The sequence below is a fragment of the Medicago truncatula genome, chromosome 1, assembly GCF_003473485.1.
Source record: "Medicago truncatula cultivar Jemalong A17 chromosome 1, MtrunA17r5.0-ANR, whole genome shotgun sequence".
Classification (NCBI taxonomy): domain Eukaryota; kingdom Viridiplantae; phylum Streptophyta; class Magnoliopsida; order Fabales; family Fabaceae; genus Medicago; species Medicago truncatula.
The window spans coordinates 12,098,218-12,123,378 of record NC_053042.1 but is presented as its reverse complement, the minus strand read 5'-3'; the positions used below and the strand labels follow the sequence as shown (position 1 = coordinate 12,123,378).

Genomic DNA, 25,161 nt, shown 5'->3' with positions numbered 1-25,161 from the left:
GCAAGTTTATCTCTATGTCAATATTTTTTTTTACCCAATTTCTATGTCAATATTATTCACTTATCAATTACGATAAAAAAATGAATACAAAAATACTTGATTAGGGTAATTTAGTAAAACATCATTATCTCTCTTTGATTTTTACACTTTTGTCAAATGTTAAAATAGAACACTTAATATACGGCAAAGGGAGTATATATATTTTATAATCTACATCCACTATATTATTAGATGAAACTTATGTAGGTCTCGCCGCATTATATGTGAGTTATTTAAAAAGTGTTGGACATACATTGGTAACTTCTCGTGTACACGCGCATGTAGTTTCAGCAACTATATTTCTTAGAAACAACGGTTGAGTCCCTCTTCTCGTCAGGATACGACATCACATTACCTTTATTCAAAGAAAATAGTAATGGAGATAATTATGTTTCAAAGAAGCATATGTTCAAGGCACATATTGATCAGAAGCTCCATTAGCCCAAATATGTATGGTCCACAAACATTCCTCCCTCCAAATCAGTGATAGCTTGGAGAATTAAGCAAGATAGGGTCTCCATTGATGAGAAGTTAAAGGAAAAAGGTTGTAATATTCCTTCTTATGGTTAGAAATCCTAAGGCTGCTTATGGTGGAATTTTTAGAGACTGTAACAATGTGTGTCATGGATTTTTCTCTCAGAACATAATTACATATTCAACTTTTATTGCTCAAATAACAGGTACCATAAAGGCCATTGAAATTAATTCAACTTTTACATAATCACTACCTAATTAAAGTAATGCATACTTCACATGCAAACCTTTATTAGTTACGAATTCGATTCCATTATTTTCGGGTGAAGATCTTCTCCATTTGGCAAAATAAATGGAGTTTTGCCAGTTGGAGAGAGAAAGACACAAAAAATAGATTGTGGGTCCTACCACTAAGTGGGTCCCACCATCATTAATTATATTTTACTTTTTTCAAGATTTTATGTGTCTTTATCTCTCCAAATTGAATAAATGGAGAAACACATAAATGGGGAGGATCTTAACCCATTATTTTCGTAGCAAATCACTAATTTTCTTGTAGTGAAAATTTCAGTCCATGTTTAAGGCATCAAATTGCAGAATTTTCTGCATGATTACCATTCTCTAATCTGTGCGATTAAGCAATGCATACTTCACATGCAAACCTTTATTAGTAGAGAATGCTAATTATACGCCATAGAGGTTTTGAGATTTGAGCTAAGATTATATGCCCCATTATTGAAAGCTAGCTCAAAATTTACCTCCTTCTACTTCTCTATTTTCATGATCAGAGGAAGGAAACAAAGGGAATTGGGTGTTTCTTCTATCCTTTTCCTTTTCTTTTGTTGAAAACTAATTGGAAAATGAAAAGTTATGCTCCTCTTCTCACAATATTTGTCGTTTAAGGTTTGTGTATGATTATTAAGGAGATTATTAATTATGTTGATTTCAATGATAAAATTAGTATCATTTACTAAAATATTGTAATTAATTGTAGTTAGTGGAGCAGTTAAGTTGGGTGGAATTCTATAATAATGAAAAATAATAATAAATGCTGCATTGATATTATAAAGTGACAATTATTTTGAAATAGTGAACAAATGCTAAAAAGATAGTTATTTTGAGACGGATGAAATAATTGCGACGCATGACTTGAGAAGTGGTGGTATCTAATATAATGGATGCAAAATCTGTATGTTCCATATTTACAACCAAAAAATTATTATTATTATGTTTGTGTTCAAAATTGCAACAACTCGAACATGTAATCATGAAGATGAAATATGTTGGCTTCCGTTATTAATGAATGAAATGGTCAAGATTATAATAAATGACCGATTGATACCATGTGAATTGTGATTATGAATTGCTTCGTTTTTTTTTTTTCGCACCGGTTTTCGACTAATCCGGCTCGTGCGTAGAGGCATGCATATTGGCTAAGCGTTGTTTCCTCAGGAATCGAACTCGATATTCCTCATGTACGTCCTTAGAAGAAGCCCCTTGCCGTGGAGCCCAAGCAACTTAGTTACTATGAATTACTTCTATATACGAATGGAATCATTAGAAATATTATAAGCACCCGTCGATAGATTTGATATTAACTGAAACTTTTTTTTTTTTAGCAAAATTAACTGAAACTAGTTAATGAGAGAACATAAGATGATTCAATCACCGTACAACGTTGTATACACGGTGTAATAATTACATGTCGTTGAATCAAAGAAATAAATGAAAATTTTGATATAACGATCTTGTAGTTGCTACACCGTGTGTTGTCGTGTAGCTAGGGTTATCCAAATCCGAATGCAAAGACTTGTAAAAGAAAGAAATAGAAAGATTATGTATGTAAGGTTAATTAAGTGTATTATTCATTTAACAGGTACACTAGATCATAGGATTCTAACTTTTATTGTATATGTTTCCTTTTTCTACATAAGTACACTTCACACATGAAGTTTTATTTATTGTAGTAGTACTATGAACCGACTCTAGCTCAAGTTCTTGCTTAGTTCTGAGGTTCAGCATCAGTATAAGCATCATGGTTTTCGGCAGGCCAACCACCACCCCAACCGCCGCGGCCACCACCATATCCCCCACGCCAACCACCACCACCACGTCCACCACCATAACCACCACGCCATCCACCATATCCACCCCTACCACCATAACCACCGCGCCAACCACCATAACCACCCCTACCACCATAACCCCCACCTCCATAATATCCATTTGTGTCTATTTTTTCTACAAACCATAAATAAAAATATAATTAAATTGTAGTCAAATTTATAACATCTCGATTGCACTACTATAAAAACTTGAATGGCATCCAAAATTAGATAAAAAAAAAAAAAAAAAAAAAAAAAAAAAACAATTTACCACTAAATTATTCCACTCTAATAGTTAACTAATTAGAGATGGATTTTCAATTTTTCTATCTCTAAATTCCTATGGTTGTTTAACTTTTTCTAGCAGTGAAGCTATCTTATTTTCATATAACGTACAAATAATAAATACTTTATTTTTTAAACTTAGTATATTATTTTACTAAGTTTATTTTTTTCTTGAAAAAATCTTAGTAAAATTATGCTAAACATATAATAATGGTGGGAAATTATACTAAATGTAAAAAATTAGTATTACCATCTTTGTTGTCCAAGTCTTTGGGTGCAGACTCTGCACAAATGAGAAGGATGGAAGCCAACAACATGGCTAGAAAAAGTAACGCCTTGGAATTCATTTTCAAGAAGTACTCACTTTGAAACTTAATTATGTGTATCGATATAAGTATATGATGGATGAAAATGAAGTTGCTCAATGTTGGGTATTTATAGGAAAGAATAAGAGCATTAAATTATTTTGTTCTTATCTTTTTTCCCAAGTTACTATTATTAGTAAGTGGATCGGCAACATTCAGATTGTATGAAAAGAGTGTTGTTTTGTTTTGAGGATTGTGTGAAAACAATTTATCTTAGATATATAACAACCTGGTCTTGTACATGATCTTTGATTGGTAGCACTAGAATTGAGTGAGAACGATGATGTCAAGAGATCCATGAATGAGTGATTGAATATAAATCATGAATGAGTCGGTGGATAGATTTTGCATTATTTTTGCTAGTGATTTAATGCATGACCATGGTTGTTTACATTATGAATGACAATGAGTATACATACATACATACATTTGAATATCTAGAAATAAAATCATATATGAACATTTGATCAATGTATGTATGTATTTGCGAACATACATTATGATATTTAAATCAGATTGAACTTGAGCATTGATGGTTAGCCTCACATCTACTAATAATGAGTTAAATTAATAATATGTGATGGTTATGAGGGTTATTATAGTCTAGTTCAGCTTAGTGAATCTATTTTATTGGATTCTTGTATCGAATTGTTTTTTACGATGTATTTAGAGAAAAATTGTCATGGACAAATGAGATTTAGATTAAATATGAGGTATGAAATGAAGAGTACTTGATCGATCTCTATTATGTTTTCTCTATTTTAAAATAAACATCGTTTTGTCCCATGAGCTTAGCTCATTTTATAAGCGATAATGTACAATATGTGCAGGGGTCGGAGTTCAAACCCCAGACACCCCACTTATTCATCTTTAAGGTGAATTTCTCTGGACACTAGACTGCTTGACCAAAAAAATAAATAAATATTGCTTTAGTAAAAACAAAATTCTGAAATAAGGATCGTTTTATTTTCCCCATGCAATATTAATTAATTTATTTAAATCTTAGCAATAAATTAAGGGTCTTGTTAACGAGCGTCTTTGGGATACTCTTTAAGAATTTCAAAAAAAAATATTATTTTATGAAAAAGTAAAATATTTTGATTTCCAATGCATTGGTTACACATATTTTCATGATAAGTTACCATTTAAAGACTTTAACTAGTGCCCCTACCCAAGGGCACTGGTTAACATTTCCCAGAAAAAAAAATCTTCTCTTTATGAGTAAAATCAAAGAAAAAATTAAAACAAAGCTAAATAACAGAACAACAACTAACCACCAAAGAGCGGTGATTTAGCGTCAGTTTTTGACCCAAAAATACCACTCTAACTCGTTTTTCTATTTCCTTTTTATTCAAATAAGTGATTTTCACATCTATTTTGTTTTTTCTTTCGTGATTCCGTCGTCTTAGTGTGACTTTGTTTTGTTCGTTGTTTTTGTGCAACATTGTTTGTCTTTCTTGTTTCGTTCAGGTATTTGTTCGATTCAGATTGTCAGATCAACTTCGATCTAGTGCAGATAAAAAGAATGACTTTGGAGTCGTCAACGTTGCAAATCCGGAGACATGGGTATTCCGGAGACTTAAGTATAGTCATATGTGTAGGCTTTAGTACTTTGTCGTTTTATGCTACTAACATGGATGATGTGAGTTTGTTCACAGATTCATCCCTTTTATTTTTAGCGAATTTTCATTGTATCGATATACTCTATCAATTTGAATGAATGAATATCGTCTATTTTTATAAAAAATAAAAAATAAAAAAAATAAAAAAATAAAAAACTAACCACCAAAACAATGATGCTTTTGTGATAATCGTTAATAATCAACTCTTAATGAGGGTAGTTTTATCAAATTGCAAGTATTATTTTTTAAGGAATCATCAAATTGCATGTTATTCTTTCATTTAATATTTTTCATTAATTTCCTGGTAGTGCCATTTATTATTTTTCCTAATCTATGTAAAAAAAACCATGAAATGACACATAATTTATAATGTAGATTATTTTTCATTAATTTCCTTTAACATAATGGGCTACGGCAGCAAAATCACTCTTATTTGAATGTCCTTGTTCAAGAATGTGTTAGTTCCTTTCCTTACTTTCATAGACTACAATTTTGTCACATTATACGTGTCGCAAACCAAGCTGCACACTTGCTATTTCCAATTCTGAATTTGTTTGGACTGAGAAAACTTCAAGTTATATATATGCTTTCGTTATGATGTCAGGCTCTATTTAATGAAATACATTTCCATATAAAAAAAACGTAACACACAAATTTCTTTTTATTTTCTTGTTTTAATCATGCGGTGGCGTGACCGATGATGTGCCTTATACAAAAGATTAATCTTTTTGAGAATGTATTGTAAATTTGGCCGACTTACAAAAGTCAAAAATTGTGTCCATTTCATTTAACAATCCAAATCACCTCTCCAATAATATATCCATATTATATATATATATATATATATATATATATATATATATATATATATATATATATATGGGTAAATTTTTGCATTACGGTTACTTCATGTTCAAGACTGAATTCGAACTCAAGATCTTGATAAAGTTAGAAAAGACTCGTGACATTTTATTTAAGCGTTCTTGGGTTATTTCCTTCAACACTTGTTCCAGTAACTGCAGAGATTTATCCTCAAGTCTTGTGAAACTCAAATGAGCGGCAAACTTTTTTCAAGAGTTTTAACGTTATTACATGCTTAAGGCTAAATTCGACCTCAAGACGTTGATAAAGTTAGAAAAGATTCGTGTCATTTTATCTAAGTGTTCTTGGTTATTTCCTTCAGCCCTTGTTCCCAACAATTGCTCTCACAATTTGACTACATTGACCTACTTACTAATAATAGCAACTCGGGAATGAGAACGTGCAGAATCAAAGGGCAGATTGACATAAGTGTGTAAATATCAATGATCATTATTTTTGCATTACAGCATTTTGTTAAAGATAAGAATGAATTAATTCGAAGTCAAATATTGTATGCTCTAGCTTGTTCTATTTCTTGCTCACCTTGACTATAAATACAACAACATTTAGTCACATCCTTTTCATCCATCCATACGTATAAAATAGATAAAGTTTTCACATTGTGTTAGCAAAAATGAATTCCAAGGCTTTACTTTTTCTAGCTATGTTGTTGGCTTCCATCCTTCTCAGTTCTGCTGAGACTGCACCCAAAGACTTGGACAAGAATCTTGACAACCAAGATGGTAATTAAGTCTATTCATAATTAAGTTTTACCATATAACAATTAATTATTATTATTTGTAACTCGTGATAGTTTGATAGTATCATGCACTTTGAATGTTTAGGTTAGATCAAAAGTAGCTAGCATAAAATATATGTGTAAACCTTATATTTTAATTTCTAGTAATCATATGTTTTGTTTTTCAATATTTGTAGAGTTCTATGAAACAAATGGGGTAGATGAAAGCCAATATGTAGGCGGTCCATGGCGTGGTGGTGGAAGTGGTTATGGTGGAGGTGGTTACGGTGGAGGACATTACGGCGGAAGATATTGTCATCACGGTTGCTGTGATTGGGGCTACCATGGAAGCTGTAGAAGGTGCTGCTATCCTCGTGAACATCATGTTGCTGATATTGATGCTGAACCTCACAACTAAGCACAAAGGATAGAAACTTGTAGTACTAAAAAGTCTAAAAGTGTGTTCTTCTAGTAATAATAATAAGTATGAATAAAACTTCATGAGAATATGAAGTGTATGTAGTTGTAATAGATATGTAATAAAACTGGAAATCTTTGCTTGTAAATTAAACCGTCTAAAAATATACTTGTAATGTTATATTTTCTCTTTCATTTTCCTATATTATAACAGTTAGGCGCTCAGCATCATACTATAATATATATATATATATATATATATATATATATATATATATATATATATATATATATATATCACCCTCTAAATGTCAAAGATAAGGTCAATGGATGGAACTGCAAATACTTTCCATGCCAGAGTATAAAATTCATAATTTTTGGCTCCCTAACTTTTCCACCTCTAATTTTCAAAAACTTACAATTTTGATCTCCTAAATGCATTTTAAAAGTTAGGGCGAAAAAGTGCATTTTAACCTAAAATTTATGAATTTATATATGGTGTATGAAACTCTGGCATGGAAAATGACATGACATAATAAATGATGTCCTTCTGTGTTAGGCTTTAATAGATACTGTGTTAAAAAAAAGGGGTGATGGACTTTTGTGTTATTAATGTAAGGAAACATTATATGTTCATGTCTACATTGACATGTGTGTTTTCATACCTAGCCACTACAAATTCAAGGTAAAACCTACCTTACCCGTTAATAAATTGGGGCTAATTTACCTCTATTGATAAGTAGGATTTGATTTTAGAGTGACAGAGATGAAAATCACATGTTGAATGAATGAGATGAAGAAGTTTGATATTGAGATAAAAATGATAATTGATTGTAAGAAAAAACCAGTTCGAAGAGACCTACGTTACCCCTTGATGAATTGAGGTAATTTATCCATAATGATAAGTACGTAGGATTGGATTATGGAACGAATGATATGAAGAATAGATCACATGTTGAATGAATAAGTTTGATGTTCTTGAAATTAAAATATCAATGGTCCTCCTCCAAGATTCATTGGGTCATCTACTATCAACTTTCTACTATCGGGTCACTCGTCATTTATACTCACACTTCATATGTCCAATCTTGGGCATGAGAGAATGTGTTAAAGAGTCTCACATCATACAAAACATGGGTTGAACATGTGTTTATAACAGGATCAATTCTCACATCACAAACCAATTTTATGAGGTTGTGTGTTAGGGTCAATCACAATTTCTAAGATACTCTAACAATAGAAAAAAAATTATCCTCAATTCATCAAGGGATAAGATAAAAAAAGCCCAAACTCAATAAACTTTTATATGATTATTAATGCTCACCCTAACAATGGATTTAGCTCATAAATATCATATACAATAGTTGGCTGGAACAACACCCACGTCCAACCATATATAAAAGAAAAGAAAACACCTAAATCAACACTAGAAGCCGCACCAAACACCTCATTTGAGTGCTCTTGAATATTCTCTCATATACTTGTAAAGTGGTCCTATTTGATATATGTTTAATGCTTGTCTTTGTTTGTTGTTTATTTGATAAAAACCAGTATTTAACAAATAGGACCCACGATAAAGCAAACATCAAACAAATTGGTAACATTATTTGACACAAAGAATCAAACAATCAACTCACATCAGATTAATTTTGTTGTCCCTTTTTCAAACAAAATAAGATTCATTAGTAAACATTAAGGAGAGACCAATTTGGCCCTTTTTCATGATTCTGAGCAAAAACAAATTAGAGGAATTAATTTGGCAACATAGTATGTTTTGGGTCAGACATTGTTAAGATATTATAAATTAATTTGGATATTTACTTTTCTATTCATAATTTTTAACAATTGAAAAGTAATTGAGAGATTAAAATTACTAAAAATCATCAGAGGGACCAAAATTGCAATGGTTCAAAATAAATTGAGTAAAAGTATAATTAAATTGTTATGCAACTACAATCACTTAAATAATCATGGAATAATTTATATAAGGATCACTGATGTTGTGCATTATTATATTAAATTGAATTTACAGAAATTAACAAATTCTAACCCTATTTTGACCGGTTTTAATTATATACACTAACAATCCATTCCTTTAATCTCTTTATGAGTCATCAAAGCAAATACATAATTTTAGCTTCCTCTTAGTTTTGACTTCCTCTCTTAAACGTGCTCATTAAGCAATTACTATGAATAGTAAAACCCTCAAGAATAACGTCCTAACAGATACAATATCAATCATAAATGATAGACAATACAAAGCAGAGGCAACGAACATGTTCTCCTTCAGACAAGAGGGTGAAGAAACTTGTTGAATTCTTTGATGGAAGATTTTGGTTCCTTTAACATGTTTTGAATTCGTTTGATTACATACACCGGTGGATGGAAGAAGAAGAAAAAAAAAAGATGATAACAAAAAAATAGGTTTGAAATCAGGGATCAAGCCATTAGCGATCGTTGTTCAGCACACACGAGTAAGAAAGTAAGAAGAATGAGAAGTTAAAAGAACGTCAAATGCATCTAAAGGTCTTTAAGTTTTTCATTTTTTCCAAAGTCGTCTTTAAGTTTCAAAAGTCTCAAACAAGTCCTTTTAGTTTTTGAATCGTTTCAAACAAGTCCTATTGTAGATAACATAGTTGGTAATTGCTTCCTTGAACTCATCTTTGGTACCAAATCTGGCTCCTAACACCCACTTAAAATTAGTCATCTTTTTAGGCATGACAAATGGTGGATAATGCTCTTTGTTGCTATCATCTAAATCATCACCATCATCCTCTAAAAGGACTTGTTTGAAATTTGAAACGATTCAAAAACTAAAAGGACTTGTTTGGGACTTTTGAAACTTAAAGAACTTGTTTGGGACTTTTGAAACTTAAAGGACGACTTTGGGAAAAACGAAAAACTTAAAGGACCTTTAGATGCATTTAAACTTAAAAAATAACAAAACAATTCTTTTATGACAAACTTTTAAGTAACAACATTAAATATGTTTTTCTATTTTATCAATCACAATTATTTTTCTCATAATTTCTTATGTATCAATGACAAAAATTTATGCGGTGTATATTTTATGTATATTTGAGATATTTCAAAAGTTATTTATTTTCTATTTATTATAAAAATGGTTTGATTGATTTTAATTGAGAAAATTAACTTTGTTGACTTATTCATTTTTTGTTGACTTATTCATAAGAAGCTCATTTGGCAGAATATTACGTTGCCATGATTTTTTGGAACTTACATTTCAATTACTTTGCCTTGCTTTTACTTGGTCTTGGCATCACTATAATGTGCTTTCCTTACTTATTTTTGTTAGCTATTTTTAAGGCTTTTTATTGCTTATTCAATAAACACTTTTTTCATATAAATTCTGTTGACTAATTTTCAAATGTATTCATGAAAATAGCTTTTCTAATATCCCTGTATTTGTGCTATAACTAGTTTTCAAAGAAACTGATTTATTCTCCCACATTCATTTTTGTGCAAACGAACCTTTTTGTAAATAGCCTATATATTGCTTTGAGCAATACGCAAGGGATCGAAGATTACTCCCTCCATTCCTTTTTAAGTGTTACATTTGCTAAAAAAAATTGTTCCTATTTAAATGTCACATTTAGACTTTAAGATGGTAATATGTCAATTATACCCTTAACGTCTCAATTACTAAATCTGACACATGCTTTTGGAGTATGTGATTATCTTTTAAAAATTCATAAACAAAAAATAAAATTAAAAAAAAAAATAATTGGAGTAAATTTTGGACTTCCCATGCTTTTGACAAAAAAAGATAAGTCATGCATTTATGTTGTACGTGGAGTACCAAGAAAGAAAAAGTTACACTAATGATTGTATTAAGGGTAGAAAGGAAAAAGGAGAGCTGGATATACTATGTCTTTGTTGTAGTAAATTAGGCAAAAGTGACACATATAAAGGAACAGAGGGAGTATCAATCTCCATGTAGTACAAATATATACTCCCTCACTTCATATTTATCTACATACAAATTATTTTCCCTCATCCAAAATATTGAGTTTTTGGGTTATATCTTCTGATATCTTTGATATAAATTTGAGTTGTTCTGTCACCTCTAGTTATGATTCATAACGGGGAATAATTGTTGTATCCTGGGAGGATATGCGCTTATGAGGCGGATAAAATCCTCAAGGACAGTGACTATGTCACGCCTCAGGTTACTTAACGGTGTGTTGTTTTACATGTTTCTTTTAATTTGATTTGTGAAGATTTTGATGAAGATGTGTCGGCAACCAAATTCGATAAGTTCATTTACTTTATTTCTCTTTATCACTGGTCTTAATTATTTGTTATCATATTTCTTATAATTTCTTCTTATACATGATAATTCCACATCTAATTTACAACACTTTTAAGTAACAACATTAGATATTTGTCTATTTTTCTTATGTATCAATGACAAAAATTTATGCAGTGTATATTTTATGTATGTGTCGTAAATAATTTTCCCATGTTTTCTTATTATCAACGACAAGTATCACTCCCGAATTTTTATATTCAATAATGATAATATTTATCTTGTGTTTAATATGTATTTTTTTTAATGGATTGTGCTTAATATGTATTACTGATAACATTTGTCTCATTTTTTTTTTATCAATAATTAACATTTATGTTTTTGTAAAAAAAATAATATTTATGTCTTATTTTTGTATATGTATCTATTACAAATATTTGTCTCATATTGCTTCAACAACAAAAAAAATTGTACCATAGTTTTTATAGTAATGTAAACAAAATTGAAGCATTCCCTAAAAAAAAAATATGAAATTAGAGAGAAAGTAGCGGAGAAAAATAAGGATGAGATAAGGTTATCCACAATGGTGGGTGTTTCACCTATTTAACACTATATTTAATAGGCATCCTTATTGTGGAGTATAATATTTGTGTGCCTGTCGAGAAGGGTGGCTATGGAACCACCCTCTCTCTTCACCTTTTGTGGACCCTATTTAATAAATCATAATGAATTAAATAAATTTATATTGAAATGTAATGATATAAATTATTTGTGGGACTTATTTAGTAATTTCTTTTGTGGTACTAGGTTGGAGAAAATTGGTGCCTAGTAAGTACTATTATAAAATGAGTGATATGGACAAAATGATCCCATTTAAGCACTTAAATCGGGGTGCTCTGTTGTGGATGGTGGTGAGAAAAATAAGGAAAAGAGAGCGGTGGAGTAAAGAAATTTTGAATTTTGAAATTCAGATTCAAATTGAAATAGAAAATGTGGAATTAGATCGATGATGTGGTAGCGTGTGAGATTTAACAATGTACTTTGAATATTTTTTTATTTTTTTTGTAAATCCTAGTTTATATGAAAGGAGTCTCGATAATTCTGAGTTCCATCGGTGTAAGTAAAGTCTCATAAAGAATTGTTTAATTGAGAATGATAATCATACTTAATTAGGTTCTTTTGAATAATTTGTCGTTCTTAATTAGTGAAACTCATTAACCACTTATACTCAATTTTTGACAGGTATTTTCGAATTTTGATTTGTACCTTGTTTTCTTTAATAAATAGTTAATATATGTATCTATCTAAAATTGTGAATTGAGAATGTTAACCCGTTAAATTTCATTTGTGGAGACAAATAATTAGAAGGTAACCATTTTTGTGCTAGTATGTTTGCAAAAGTATACTTTATTTTATGCATATAAAATATTAGATGAAAATAATGTGGGAATAAATAAATAATTGACTTTATTGATATTCTGTCTAATTTTAAAGTGGTGAATGATGCACTTTATAATTTTTTCCTAAAATAATAGAAAAATACTAAATTTTATGTAATTATTTATATTTTGTAAAAAAAAATGTAATTATTTATAGAACATTAATTTAGTTATATGACAAAAAATAGAAACGTAATACATAAATATAATAAGAGTTAAAATTAACAACCTCTTTGTATTTTTCACATGTATAATATTTATTTACACATAAAATGAAGACTCAAAGAGACTTATTTATACATGAAGAATGAGGTAAATATGTACTCTTTAAAAGATATATCGGTGGTTCATGCATGTAGTTGGTGTTGTGATTGTTGTGAATGAAACACATGACTCAAAAATTCATATCTAATACATGAAGAATGAAACAAATATGTATTATTTGCAAGATATATTAATCATATGGTTCGTGCATTCAGTTTATGGTGTTGTTTGTGATTGAAATACATTACTCCAAAGTCTTGTTTAGTTCATAAGCATGAGACAACATTATATGTGTGTGATTTATCTAATATTTAAAATTATTGTTTTTTTAATTTAAAGTTAATTGTACATTGATTTTTTTTGTTATTTCATTATCAAAGCGTGTATTCACAAACTCTGGGTAGGTTTCTAAAATGATTTGCTATGAAAATTAATTCAAGCAAGTTGATTATCAACTAACAACATAAATTAAAAAATTGCACAACAACATTAAATGTTGGCAAAATTACACAATTAGTCCCTTAACTTTATTTTAGGTAACACTTTCGTCCTTTATCTTTTTTTTTGTCACGATTTAGTCCTCTATGTTATAAAATAACATCATAGTTATCCTTTTTTATGAAAAAATAATCAAAAACTCCAAAAAAAAAATCATCAAACTCATAAGCAAACGCAAATCTTCATCATACAAGCCTAGAAAATTAAATTTCTTTGAAAAAAATCTCATAAAAAATGATAAGATATTGTCATTTTATAACATAAAGGACTAAATCGTGACAAAAAAAAAATAAAGAACGAAAGTATTACCTAAAATAAAATTAAGAGACTAATTGTGTAATTTTGCCTTAAATGTTGTAATAGTTGTTTTCATACAAATAAAAAGAAATTAGCCTTCCTCTTAAAACAAACCTCGATTACTAATCTTTTTTTTGAATCTCTTTCCATGGCCAAAAGACTAAGTAATTTCATTACCTAATTGATTCATAGTCGAACTATTTTACTATGAGATTTATTGAAACTAAATAACATAAATTTTATATTTTTTATGTCGATCGATGGAGTCTATTGTGGGAAATGGAGACGGGGTTAAGGTACATTTTAGATGATGGAGATGGAAGTTGGAGAGTATTCATCCAGTTAACATCTCTAAACATGATGTACGTATAAGGCTTAAAAAATTTATCGTGAAATTTCTAAAACTAAATTATTGTTAACCAATAAAAAAAATTAAAATACATCTTTATTAGTGACCCGGTTGAGTGATTTTGCTTTGCTTCTACTTGGAATTTAATCCATAACCATGATTTTGTCCATGATGAATGACAATGAAATGCATTTTCAGGAGAAGCTACATTTCTAGCTAGTCTCGTTACTTATTTCCATATCCCTTTTTATATTGAATCTATTATTATTAATAAAATGCAATTGTATACATTCACCATTTAAATTGTTGATGATTTTTGTTTCAAAATATAATTTCTCCATATTTAGGATATATCTATAACGATGCATATTAATTTACAAAAATGAAAACACCAATATTGAAAATGAAGGCAATATATCAAATTTAAGTCAAATTTATCCAAAGATTTCAACTTTCTTATGTGCAAAAGATTTCACTTATTATTACATATTCATAACTACACTTCTCATGAAGTTTTATTCATATCAATTAAAAGTAACAAAATTTTAGAAGAACATTGTACTTAGTTGTGAGGTTCAACATCAACATTTGTCTTAAGGTGTTTACCAGGATAGCAACGCCTACAGCCTCCATGATAGGTGTAACGATTGCAACAACCAAAAAGACAATAATATCCGTAGCCTCTACGCCAACCACGGTGATGACCATGTCGACCACCACGCCATGGATTGGGATCACCATAACCCCAACCCCATCCGTAACTATATTTACTTAAATCTACACGATTTGTTTCAATGTTATCTGCAAAAAAAATAAAAAGATTAAATAGAAAATTAATGTCAATATTGCAATGTTATATCAATAACAACTTCTACTTCTAGACATCTTCCTTGAAAAAAAACAACTTCTACACATCATTTATCAACAAAAATATAAATAATATACTTCTACACATAACTAGTGATAGCTCACATGAGTTAACATACTAAGAGTGTTTTAAGATAGAGATTTCGAACTTAAACCCTGAAACTAGTATAACTATTAACTTCCCTAACATTTCCTTCTTTAAAAAAATTAACAATTTCTATAAAATAAAACAAATGACTTTTTTTTTAAAGAACAAATGACTTAAAAAAGTTGTTTAAAGGATAGCCCATGAAAAAAATAAAAAAAATGTTACACAATCAAAATGCTACTCTCTGCGATGAACAATATTTCTTGTATCTCGTATATGAGCTGGTAATTTTAACATGATGTTTTTTTTTTTCTTTCAACAATGAAATTGGATTGGATTTCTTGTTTCAACCTGACATGCGTTTTATTCAATCAATTGTTGTTTAATTGATGGAGGAATAGCATGAGGTGTAATGGAAAAGAAGCAGAGGCGAAAGACACGGAAGAATTATTTTCGAAACTTTGGTACAACTTTCATCCTATAAATAGATGATAATACAAGAGTATGAATTTTACTCTTCTCCTTTCTGAAATTACTGAAAAATTATCCCAGAATTGTTAACTATCGTTTGATATTTTTAAGATTGGTTAAACCTGATTTAAAAAATGATTGAACTGCTCTAAAAAATGTCCAACGACACTTAACTACCACCGCAAAAGTCGAACGACAGTATAAATGCTACTATGATAGTTTTTGAATAATTTCAAAAGTGGGAAGAAAAATTTCCATAGAGTATAGTGTAGTAATTGTTAACAAAATATTCAAAATATAGTGGGGCACCAAAAACCACTTCTTTACACCTAGATCCGTCCATGCAGAAGATAAATAAAGTTTAATTGAAAATCGTTTTATTCAAGAGTCAAACTCATGTTCTTTTTAAATCACTTGAGCTCAATTGTTTGATTTATAACGTCTGAATGTTGTTGTTAAAATGATGAATTAATTTCTATCATTTAGTTCAAATATTATTTTATTCAAATTATAAATTAGGATTAAACTCAACTTTAGAATTAGATAAACAATAAAATTATAAATAAAAGAGTTTAAATAAAGGTTAAATTAGAGGGAAAAAAAAAAACTACACCAAAATCATGTATTTCTTTTATAATAGAAGATTTAGATTAACTTGAATATGCAATCATAATTCATAAAAGAAATATAATTCCACCCAAATATCACTTTCAGCATAGCAAATGGACCACTTCTCATCAATCATTCACATTTGTACTTCCTATCCGTCAAATTATCTCTTAACTTGCTGATGATAAAAAAGTTAGGTACCCTTCCATTATGGTTGGTAACTATTTTTCCCTTCAACAACCGTTCAAAATCTTTATAAACAGGAAAATGGTGTTTCTCATGAACATCAACATCACAACTTACAACATAGAGTTTCATTTGGATAATTTTGAAGTTTAGTGATTTCGATGTCTTGTTCATATTTCTTTCTTAACCAAACATTTTCTTTCATCTAAATAATTTATTTTAATTATTTATACATCCCCTAAAAGCATTAAAGTCGCCAAATTCTGTAGTCACCCAAGTGCAATCTTAAACATGTAAGATTACTCAAACTTTACCTCTACCCTCCCATGTTTTCCATCAAGACTTTGAAAGTTCGACTACTCTTTCAAACAAATGACGCATATTGTTTCGTGATCACAACATTAGTGACACATACACATTAGTTTCAAATTTGGAGTTGGTTTCATTTATATGCAAGATAACATGTTTACTGAGGGTGCTCAAAAAATCTCCTATATGATATGATGGTCACTACAACACCATCAACAATAAAGATTTATCCCGCTAAGTGGAGCCGGCTAATCAAACGACCCCATAATGCTCTATCATAAAATTATAATTCTATCCAACTCATTAATCTCTAGATTTTTCTTAATAGTTTCTCCACATCAGCCTCAAATGATTTGACTACTCTCTATCTAATCTACTCTACTTACTACAGAATTCACTTTTCATTTATCTACATGTCCAAAATACCTAAGCCTCGTTTACACCATCTTTTCTACTATAGGTGTGATCCCAACTCTCTAATGTCGTCGTTTCTAATCCTATTCGTTTAGTCTTACCACATATCCAGCGCAACATCCTCATCTCCCCTACGCCTGATTTATTTTCATGTTGGTTTTTGACTGCCCAACCCCAACACACATAATTAAATTTACGTAAATAGAAGAATGTATATCTTATAAAAAAAAAACCAGGACCATGCAACAATAATTTACAGTTTAATAAATCCATAGAACCTTCCTCTGAACGCAGTTTAACAAAATAGCAATTCAAAAGTCTACAAAACAACCATACTCATATGGTTCCTATGTCACAAGGCTGTCACATTTCATGGCAGCCTGTAATGAAACATACATTCAAAATCTCCCTGATATAGTTTATTATTCAAATGACTTGATAAGAATAAAATCCATGCATGCATGCAAATAAATAAAAAAGATATAGTCTAGCAAAAGAATCACATCCACTGCAGCAGCCAATCTAAGTCTTCTATCTTTTGTACATTAGGTCTCTAAACAGCACTTTACCACTTTACCTGTGAGGAGCAGAAGTATGATGAGGCATAGGGTATGTCATAGGGACCATGTTCACTGGTGCACCGGACACAACTGTACCGGGAACTGGTGCTCGAATACCATAAGCCATGTGAGGAGGTGCGGAGAGATTCACAGGGGTGCCAACAGCAGATACTAAAGGTCCTCCTATCGGTTGTCCAATGGTAGGGGCGGCATACATTCCTGCACCTGGTAGCCCGGTTGTCGATGGAACAGCTTGTTTGACTGATTTGCCAGCAGAATTTCCAGATGAACCGTTCGTTTGACCGGTGATGGGTCCTTGAGGCGTTGAAACATCTCCGTTGTTAACGCTTGTAATGTCATGTATGCTCGATCGTCTTCTGTCTTTGTTCATCGAGTTCAGTCGAATGAAGTATTTTTGCGCATGGCTTGCTACTTGTGTTGGTGTTCGGGTTACAACAAAGTTTCTTGAAATGCTTCGCCAGTCGCCTTTTCCGTACTTGTCCAGGCCCAGAAGAAATAACCTGTTGAACAAATTTGAAATTTGAAGCAAAATATGAGAACCATTCCATCAGAAACAGACAGTAGCCATAAAATTGCAAAACTCACACACTGCTGCACTCACTGATCCTCAGATTCTAACTTTTAACAGAAAGATATCAAAATAGACGAAGTAAATTTGCATGTAACGAAATTGGCAATTTGTAAGTCAAAGAAGAATGTAAGGATCAAATCTTAACTACAGAATCCTGTTCTATCATTTTCTGTGTTAGAGAACCTTAAAGAACACAAGGAAATGGGAATAATGAAAATGGATTATGGCGAAGGTTACAGGCCTAATATGAAATATATTTTGCTATGCCAGAGCAAACTAGTGACTGGAATCAGATTTGCAATCAAGTTGAAGCCAATATAGTCGAATATAATGGCGCACATGACTTTTCTTGAGAAATCACAAAGCAGCATACATCACATGTAACCGGTTAATAAACTAGCACAATATACTTATAACTATCAAAGTCATAAATAACAATCATAAAAGTAATTGCAAAAGATCACTTCAATTAAGAATCCTATACAGAGCCTTTAAAGCAGTGGCATATGGTGTATCTGACATGGTTTGTGTGACAGGTTCAATTCAATCCAAATGGTTACAGAAATAAAGGCTCGATAGAAGTTAAAAAACCCATAACAGATAAAAACACAATGTCCAAGGGAGAAAGGGATATAGTAACAACAACCATGTTTTTATCCCACAACTTAAACAATGGAATCTGCATCTTCTAGCAATGAAAAAGTTTTTCAAATTGGAGCAATTGAGAACCAAGAATCAATACTATTTGAGTCAAATAACAGAACAAAAAACAAAGGCCTAAGAAAAAAACAAGAAAGTAGAGGTAGAAACTAGAAACAGACTCGCAGGATTTGTTCCTCTTCATTGTGGGCTCTTTCCAGCCATTGTATAAAAAGGACTATCCAACTAACCAAATTACAAGGATACAGTGGTAAAAGATCCTGTAATTTTTTCATATTAAGTTGATACTTCAGACATGATTGAGTCTTTATCACTCACCTACGTCCCTCTTAACGCGCCCAACAATTTTCCAAGCCGCACTAAACCCATGAGCCTTAACCTATCTTTTCCCTTAATCTGTATGTACAGCTCATTGCAATTAATGGATGCAGGACACCATTTGTAAGAATAGTCGTAAAATATCTATTGCAATTAATGGATTCACTACATAATGATTTTGTTCTTATATTCTAACAAGTCTGTCAAAGTATCTAAATGTATCTCGTCAAATTAGGTTTTCACGACTTGTTTCCTAAAATAAAACTCCACATATTATTAAAAGGAATATAGTTTTACTAGGCCAGGCGTTCCTTTTCGTCGCTCTAAAGCGAAAAAATCAAACCCTATATTTTCAACACTATTCAAATTGGTGGTTTTTCAAAAGAAAAACAAGTGTTAAACCAATTTATAGGTTGAAGATCTCATGCCCTCCTATGCATCAAATTATGTGACAGTTGAAGGAGTAAGATTATAAGATTAATCTTTAGACTCTAGACCATAACTGTTTGTTGAATATTGTAGAAACATGTCAACAAAAGGTGCAGCGTGTAAGCATCTCGCCGTGCTTGAATGTGTCCTAGAAATCAGCGAAGAACATCAGAAGGAAATCGTGAAAAGGGATGAAAAAAACAGATCTGCCAATAGTGAGAAAAGCGGAAAGTATTGTCACAGGACATGTGATGGTGGAGAAGAGATGGAAAAGTGAAGTTGAGATGCCTTGTTTTTTCTTAGTAGCAGTAGCCATGTCTACGGAAGCTGGCATGACTAGTGTAGTGGCATCAAAATGGTGATGATGTCAAAAATGGGGTAAAAGCATATCAAACCAAGAATATCCTTGGAGATAATAGGTTATAAATAAGAGGGGGAAATTATCAGTAACGAGGCCTTTCGATTTAAAAGTTTGGGAATTCTGAGAGAGTCCAAGTTCTTTCGAAAAACCTGGATACTCATAGCAGATGAGGCAGTTCTTATCCGCCCAAGCAGATGGCTTATCCAATAAATTTTGTAAATAGCAGATCGTGAAAAATAACAGTTTGTTCAAGTTCAGCAACGCTATAGTTTTACAGCGTGGCTTATAGCCACTATCTACTAAAAAGGAACAAAAGCGATTATCAAATTTCGCTACGCTATAGCCTCTATTTGACAACACTGCATCCAAGTAGGATAAGTATAAAATTGAATACGTATACCTAGCAGGATATAAGAACCAAATAACACAAATAAGTGCAGAAGAAAAGTAACCATGCCCATGCGGAACACCCTCAAATTCATTTTATAAGTTTGCCACATAGATGTCAATTCAAACAAAGATTATGAAATCAAGATTAAAATAGCCACTCCTCTATCATTTTAACACCATGTTAGGTATCGCGTTCAGAGGTTGATGAACGAGCAATGAATCAACTCTCTAAAAAAAGTTATATCATACTAAATAACTTACTCCCCCTCCCCTTTCTCATTCAGTGTTGATAAATAGCGGCTATAGTGGCACTATAGCGAAGCGGAATTTGATCAAGTCATTATTGTTTTATGATACGCTATTTAGTACAAAGTGTTGTCGTATAGCGGCTAAAAATAATCATATTTAAAAAAAGGTTTCAAACCAATCCCATTTCCATTGATGCAATATTTAATAAATTCAACAATGTCATATTGATATTGACCCTAAAAGTACAGTAGTCTCTCCCTCTGATGAATTTGACTAATTTTAAACTAGACTACTATATTCTAAGCCCATTTCTATGAATTTAATTAAAGAGGAAAGCATATTGACCATATTATCATATTACCTAGGCTATGACCTTGAAACAATCGCGGATCGCAAAAAATAATAGCTTGTTCAAATTCTGCTATGCTTCAGCCTACAGAGTTATAAAACCACTATAGCCCCTAGTTGACAACACTTTGTACTGAGTCGCGTATCACAACACTATAGTGGTTTGTTCAAATTCTGCTACTCTATAGTGCCGCTATTTGACAACACTATTACGAAATACAAACACAAACACAGCAGACACATTTCAACACGTATATGCACTAAGTAATTTCTTCAAAACAAATCAAGGATGACCTGACAAAGTACTCCATAAAAACAATATATAATATAATATATAGTACATATACATATACCACCTTATGATATCGATTCCCAAACAACATCATATCGGAGGAAATCACTGTACTAGCATTTAATAAATACAATCGTTAAGATGGAATTAGCAGAGTACAGAATTGGATCAATTCAGTTCAATACCAAAATCCACTTCTCTCCCCACTCTGTCCTTTACCACTCTTCATCCTTGCCTAAAACCTCAATGCAATGCATCAACTATTTTAAGGACTAACAGATGACAGGCCATGGTTCGGAGAAAAGAACGTGCTAAGATAGTTGTCAATTAATACAGAAAAATGGTACCAAAAAAATGACATTTAAAGAAAGCAGTTAAGAGTTTTTTAAGGTTCACAATCAAACAGTGACTTTGAAAATATCAAGATGTTCAGATTTCATATGACAGGAATAGAGTCAACAATCAAATACAACTAACCTCAAAACTCTAAGTTTAAAACATCATTAGCTTGGAAAGAAAGAATTAAAAGCTAAAAGTAATCAAAATTGGCATAAAGGTTTAATCAAAACAGATAAGCAAAAGATAAACTTGCCTGTGTTCTTCCTCAGTCCAAGCAATGCCCTTTCGTCGTTCTTGATCAGATCTTGAGCCCTTAGTTCCATGGTTAGACTCATCGTTTTTGTGGCCATTGTGACCACCCTTCTTCCCCCCAACTCCTTCATCGCTAGCATGACTTGTTGAACCCTCCGAAGAAGAATTATACGATGGTAAAGGCACACAACCAGCTTCAATCTGGCCAATATCATCAACCAAGAGCTCATAATGCTGCTTAATTTCTTCCATAGTCTTCCCCGGTACATCGACCGCAATCTTCTCCCATCGATCCGAATCATCCTCAGGATACGTCACCAAGGCATTTTCAAATGCCTTGTCTTGCTCCCAGCTCCACTCAGAGCTATTGTCCACTTCATCCATAGTCATAGTTGAAAAAGAGAATAGGTTTCAACTTCAAGATTCTACTTAATTGCTCGAAATCTAGGTTAAGGGCATCTTAAATACCACAGCACAACACAAACTATCTTGATTGAATTATGAGGATTCTGGATCTAGATTCTTTCTTTGGTGATAACTGCCAGTAGTATTAACTTTGATGGTATGCAAAACTGTGGGAAAAGATTTGTTGTACTATAAGATTCAGAACCTAAACTGAAGTACAGCCAAAAAAGGAGAAAATTTGCAGTAAAGTGAACAGAGTTTAATACCAATGAAAACCAAGAAATCTCTGAGATATGTGAAAATTTTGCAAAGGTGGGTTTGCTTCAGAAATCAATAAAGATGGACACTTGTGAATTCCTGACCTACTGATGAATGAAAAGGCAATAAAGTTTCAGTTAGAACATGAGAAATATCCAGAGAGTCTCTGACAAAAAAACAATAAATCATAAATCATAGATTCAATATTTGATGACAATTTAAGAGAAGTGAAAATTTAGAAATTATTATTGTGAAGTTCACTGTCAATGAAATGGTTATTACTAAGCTATGATTTTCTAATATAAGAAAGAGACTTTTCAGACACAAACAAAGAAGGAAAAACCAATATGATTGTAATGGATAAAGATAGCATTCAAATTGCTATTTTCCCATTCAATAAAAACACAAGCTTTAGTAGTACTGATAGGAACAGTTTTCACTGCTCAGGCCCACTGAACTTTCACCAACAAGAGTAACTACTTTAGAGCTCATTTTCACCAAACAAAATCAGTATTATGTAACTGTGCATGTTTGGAATGATGGTGAATTTGACAAAATCATGATGGCATTGTGATTTTGTTCAAACTCTGAAATGTAACTGTTTGTCAAAATCACGATGGCAGACAGTGATTTCGTCAAATTTACCGTCAATCCAAACATACACATATCAGATAGCAATATAAACCAAGAAGACAAATAATAACACTTCTAAGGTTAAAACCTAAGAAAAGTAAACATGATGTAAAAATATATATAAAAGTGATTAAAAAATAATCATAATCTCTACACAGATTTTTGTCAAGAAAACCAACCTCTTCAAAATGCAATGAAGATACTCCTCAAATGTAAATTTCATTCAGCATCTGTAAGAAAATGGTGTACTTAGCAAATAATAATATCTAAGTTTACAAAACAAAAGTAAATAAATAACATTAGATAGAAAATGTCACAGGAACTGTCAAGCTTCTGACACATTAACCAACCATCATATGAAAAAAGAGTTTTCTTTCACTCCACCTAACATATTACATTTACAATTCACATTCAAGTTAAACCTAAGTTTGAGTGTGACAGTAAAAGACAATTTCACCCACCAGAATTTTTTTTCAATCTCAAAATTAAAACCACATAACATTTCATAAAACTCCAATTAAAAAACCTAACTTGATTCAACCCTAATTAAAAAACCTAACTTGATTCCACCCTAATTAAAAATCCAAACTTTAATCTGATTAAGGCATGATAAATTAATGATTAAGAAAACTCCTAACCATTTCAAAAATAAAACCACAAAATATTTCATAAAACTCCATTTACAAAACCTAACTTGATTAAACCCTAATTAAAAATCCAAACTTTATCAATTAAGGGTTAAGGAAGAAAAACCTAAAATTGAGTGTGAAAAATTGAATTAAAGGGGTAAAATTGAGCACAAAAAAATGAAAAATGACATTGATGGGTTATCTTGAAAAGGCACAAAGAAGTGCAGATGGGTCAATTTGGTCCCATCCAACAACAGCTTTGCTACAAATAGGACAAGTTGTGGTTGAAAAAGCCACAACCCAAGTTGCAAATACCACAGGAATCTGCAGCAACCCATTAATATCTGACAGATAAATACAACATCATAGAGAGAGAAATTCAGGAATAAACCAAAAACAAATTTTACACTCACACAGACCCAGATAGAGAAAATCATCAAAATTGCATAAAAATTGAATTTTTATCAAGTTTTTCAATATTCATCAAACCAAAATTAAAAAATAAATAAACTTGTACCAATGGATCATATGATTATTGAATTATTTGATTATATGAAATGGTTAAGTCATCATCACCTTAATCTATGTTCTGCAACAATGGTTTGAAACTTCATTGAGTTGTGTTGTGAGAACTGTTGCATAAACAAAAAGAGTCAAAAATTGTTGTGTTTTGTGTTTATGTATGTTGGACTGTTCTACTGACAAGTCTCTCTCTAGTTTCTCTGTCTTGTTTTACATTAATTATTGTTCAAAATAAAAAATTAATTTTTAATCTTTATTGAGATATTTTCAATTTGGATAATATTTTTTAAAGAAACTTTATCAATTATTTTACTATTTTGAATTAATTCTATGTTCTCAAAGTCAAAGAATTCAACTTAGCATATGAATCACATGATAAAAGATCTCTTACCGTTGAACAAAAAGTTTTTGATTTAAATTCAATCTGTTAAAATTTAACTATGTTAAAATAAAGTTATATGTTTTGTGATTATATATGTTAAACTCTTTTTATTGAACTTGTGTTATTTGAACAACCATTTGTATTGATAACTTATGGGACAACCATAGATTTCCAAAGAAAAGTAGATATCGATGCGAAAATCAAAATAATAAAGAGATAAATAAAAACATAACGTGGTTATGGAGAAAAAATTGTCACAAAAATTGTTATAAAATTTGTTGTACAAGTCAGGCGATTATTTCGTTAGAATTAAAAAGTAATTTTGTATGTATTGATTACTATGTAAGGAAAAGAAAGTTGACCTCTATAACTTATTATATTAATTTTTAAGAGGATAAATATGTTATTAACTTTTTTGGTCAAAAAAAAACCTTCTTTGGTCAAAAAATATATATTATCAATTCCTATAAAATTAATTAATTTTTTTTACTTTATTTGAATATTTTATTCATAATAATAATTTAATGATTAAAATTTTATTTTACTTAATTTGAATATTTTATTCATTATGAAT

The 25,161-nt window shown here is 30.9% G+C and overlaps 3 protein-coding genes across 3 annotated transcripts; 1 reads left to right on the top strand and 2 right to left on the bottom strand.

The window, feature by feature from the left end:
* Window positions 1-2,350: 2,350 nt before the first annotated feature.
* LOC120580450 (glycine-rich RNA-binding protein 2) lies at window positions 2,351-3,323 on the bottom strand. Its single transcript, XM_039834028.1, has 2 exons — window positions 3,154-3,323; window positions 2,351-2,754 (listed from the first exon to the last, which is right to left on the bottom strand). The coding sequence occupies exons 1-2, from the start codon at window positions 3,248-3,250 to the stop codon at window positions 2,516-2,518; spliced, it is 336 nt and encodes a 111-aa protein (XP_039689962.1). The 5' UTR covers window positions 3,251-3,323; the 3' UTR covers window positions 2,351-2,515.
* Window positions 3,324-6,315: 2,992 nt separating this feature from the next.
* On the top strand, window positions 6,316-7,097 carry LOC25482626 (glycine-rich protein). The gene is made up of 2 exons (XM_013611213.3): window positions 6,316-6,494; window positions 6,688-7,097. The coding sequence occupies exons 1-2, from the start codon at window positions 6,386-6,388 to the stop codon at window positions 6,906-6,908; spliced, it is 330 nt and encodes a 109-aa protein (XP_013466667.1). The 5' UTR covers window positions 6,316-6,385; the 3' UTR covers window positions 6,909-7,097.
* A 10,087-nt stretch (window positions 7,098-17,184) lies between these two features.
* On the bottom strand, window positions 17,185-24,376 carry LOC25482625 (transcription factor SRM1). Its single transcript, XM_024775699.2, has 5 exons — window positions 24,260-24,376; window positions 23,234-23,284; window positions 22,430-22,528; window positions 21,760-22,330; window positions 17,185-18,049 (listed from the first exon to the last, which is right to left on the bottom strand). Exons 4-5 carry the CDS (start codon window positions 22,146-22,148, stop codon window positions 17,542-17,544), a joined length of 897 nt encoding a protein of 298 aa, XP_024631467.1. The 5' UTR covers window positions 22,149-22,330; window positions 22,430-22,528; window positions 23,234-23,284; window positions 24,260-24,376; the 3' UTR covers window positions 17,185-17,541.
* Between the last annotated feature and the right edge of the window lie 785 nt (window positions 24,377-25,161).

What these genes read in the sequence shown, in the direction of transcription:
- LOC120580450 (XM_039834028.1), bottom strand. Translation starts at nt 3,250, where the DNA reads ATGAATTCCAAGGCGTTACTTTTTCTAGCCATGTTGTTGGCTTCCATC. An exon ending in AGACTTGGACAACAAAGATG is followed by an intron (nt 2,755 to 3,153) that starts GTAATACTAATT and finishes TATGGTTTGTAG; the next exon opens with AAAAAATAGACACAAATGGA.
- LOC25482626 (XM_013611213.3), top strand. Translation starts at nt 6,386, where the DNA reads ATGAATTCCAAGGCTTTACTTTTTCTAGCTATGTTGTTGGCTTCCATC. An exon ending in GAATCTTGACAACCAAGATG is followed by an intron (nt 6,495 to 6,687) that starts GTAATTAAGTCT and finishes CAATATTTGTAG; the next exon opens with AGTTCTATGAAACAAATGGG.
- LOC25482625 (XM_024775699.2), bottom strand. Translation starts at nt 22,148, where the DNA reads ATGACTATGGATGAAGTGGACAATAGCTCTGAGTGGAGCTGGGAGCAA. An exon ending in TGGACTGAGGAAGAACACAG is followed by an intron (nt 18,050 to 21,759) that starts GCAAGTTTATCT and finishes TTTGTTCAACAG; the next exon opens with GTTATTTCTTCTGGGCCTGG.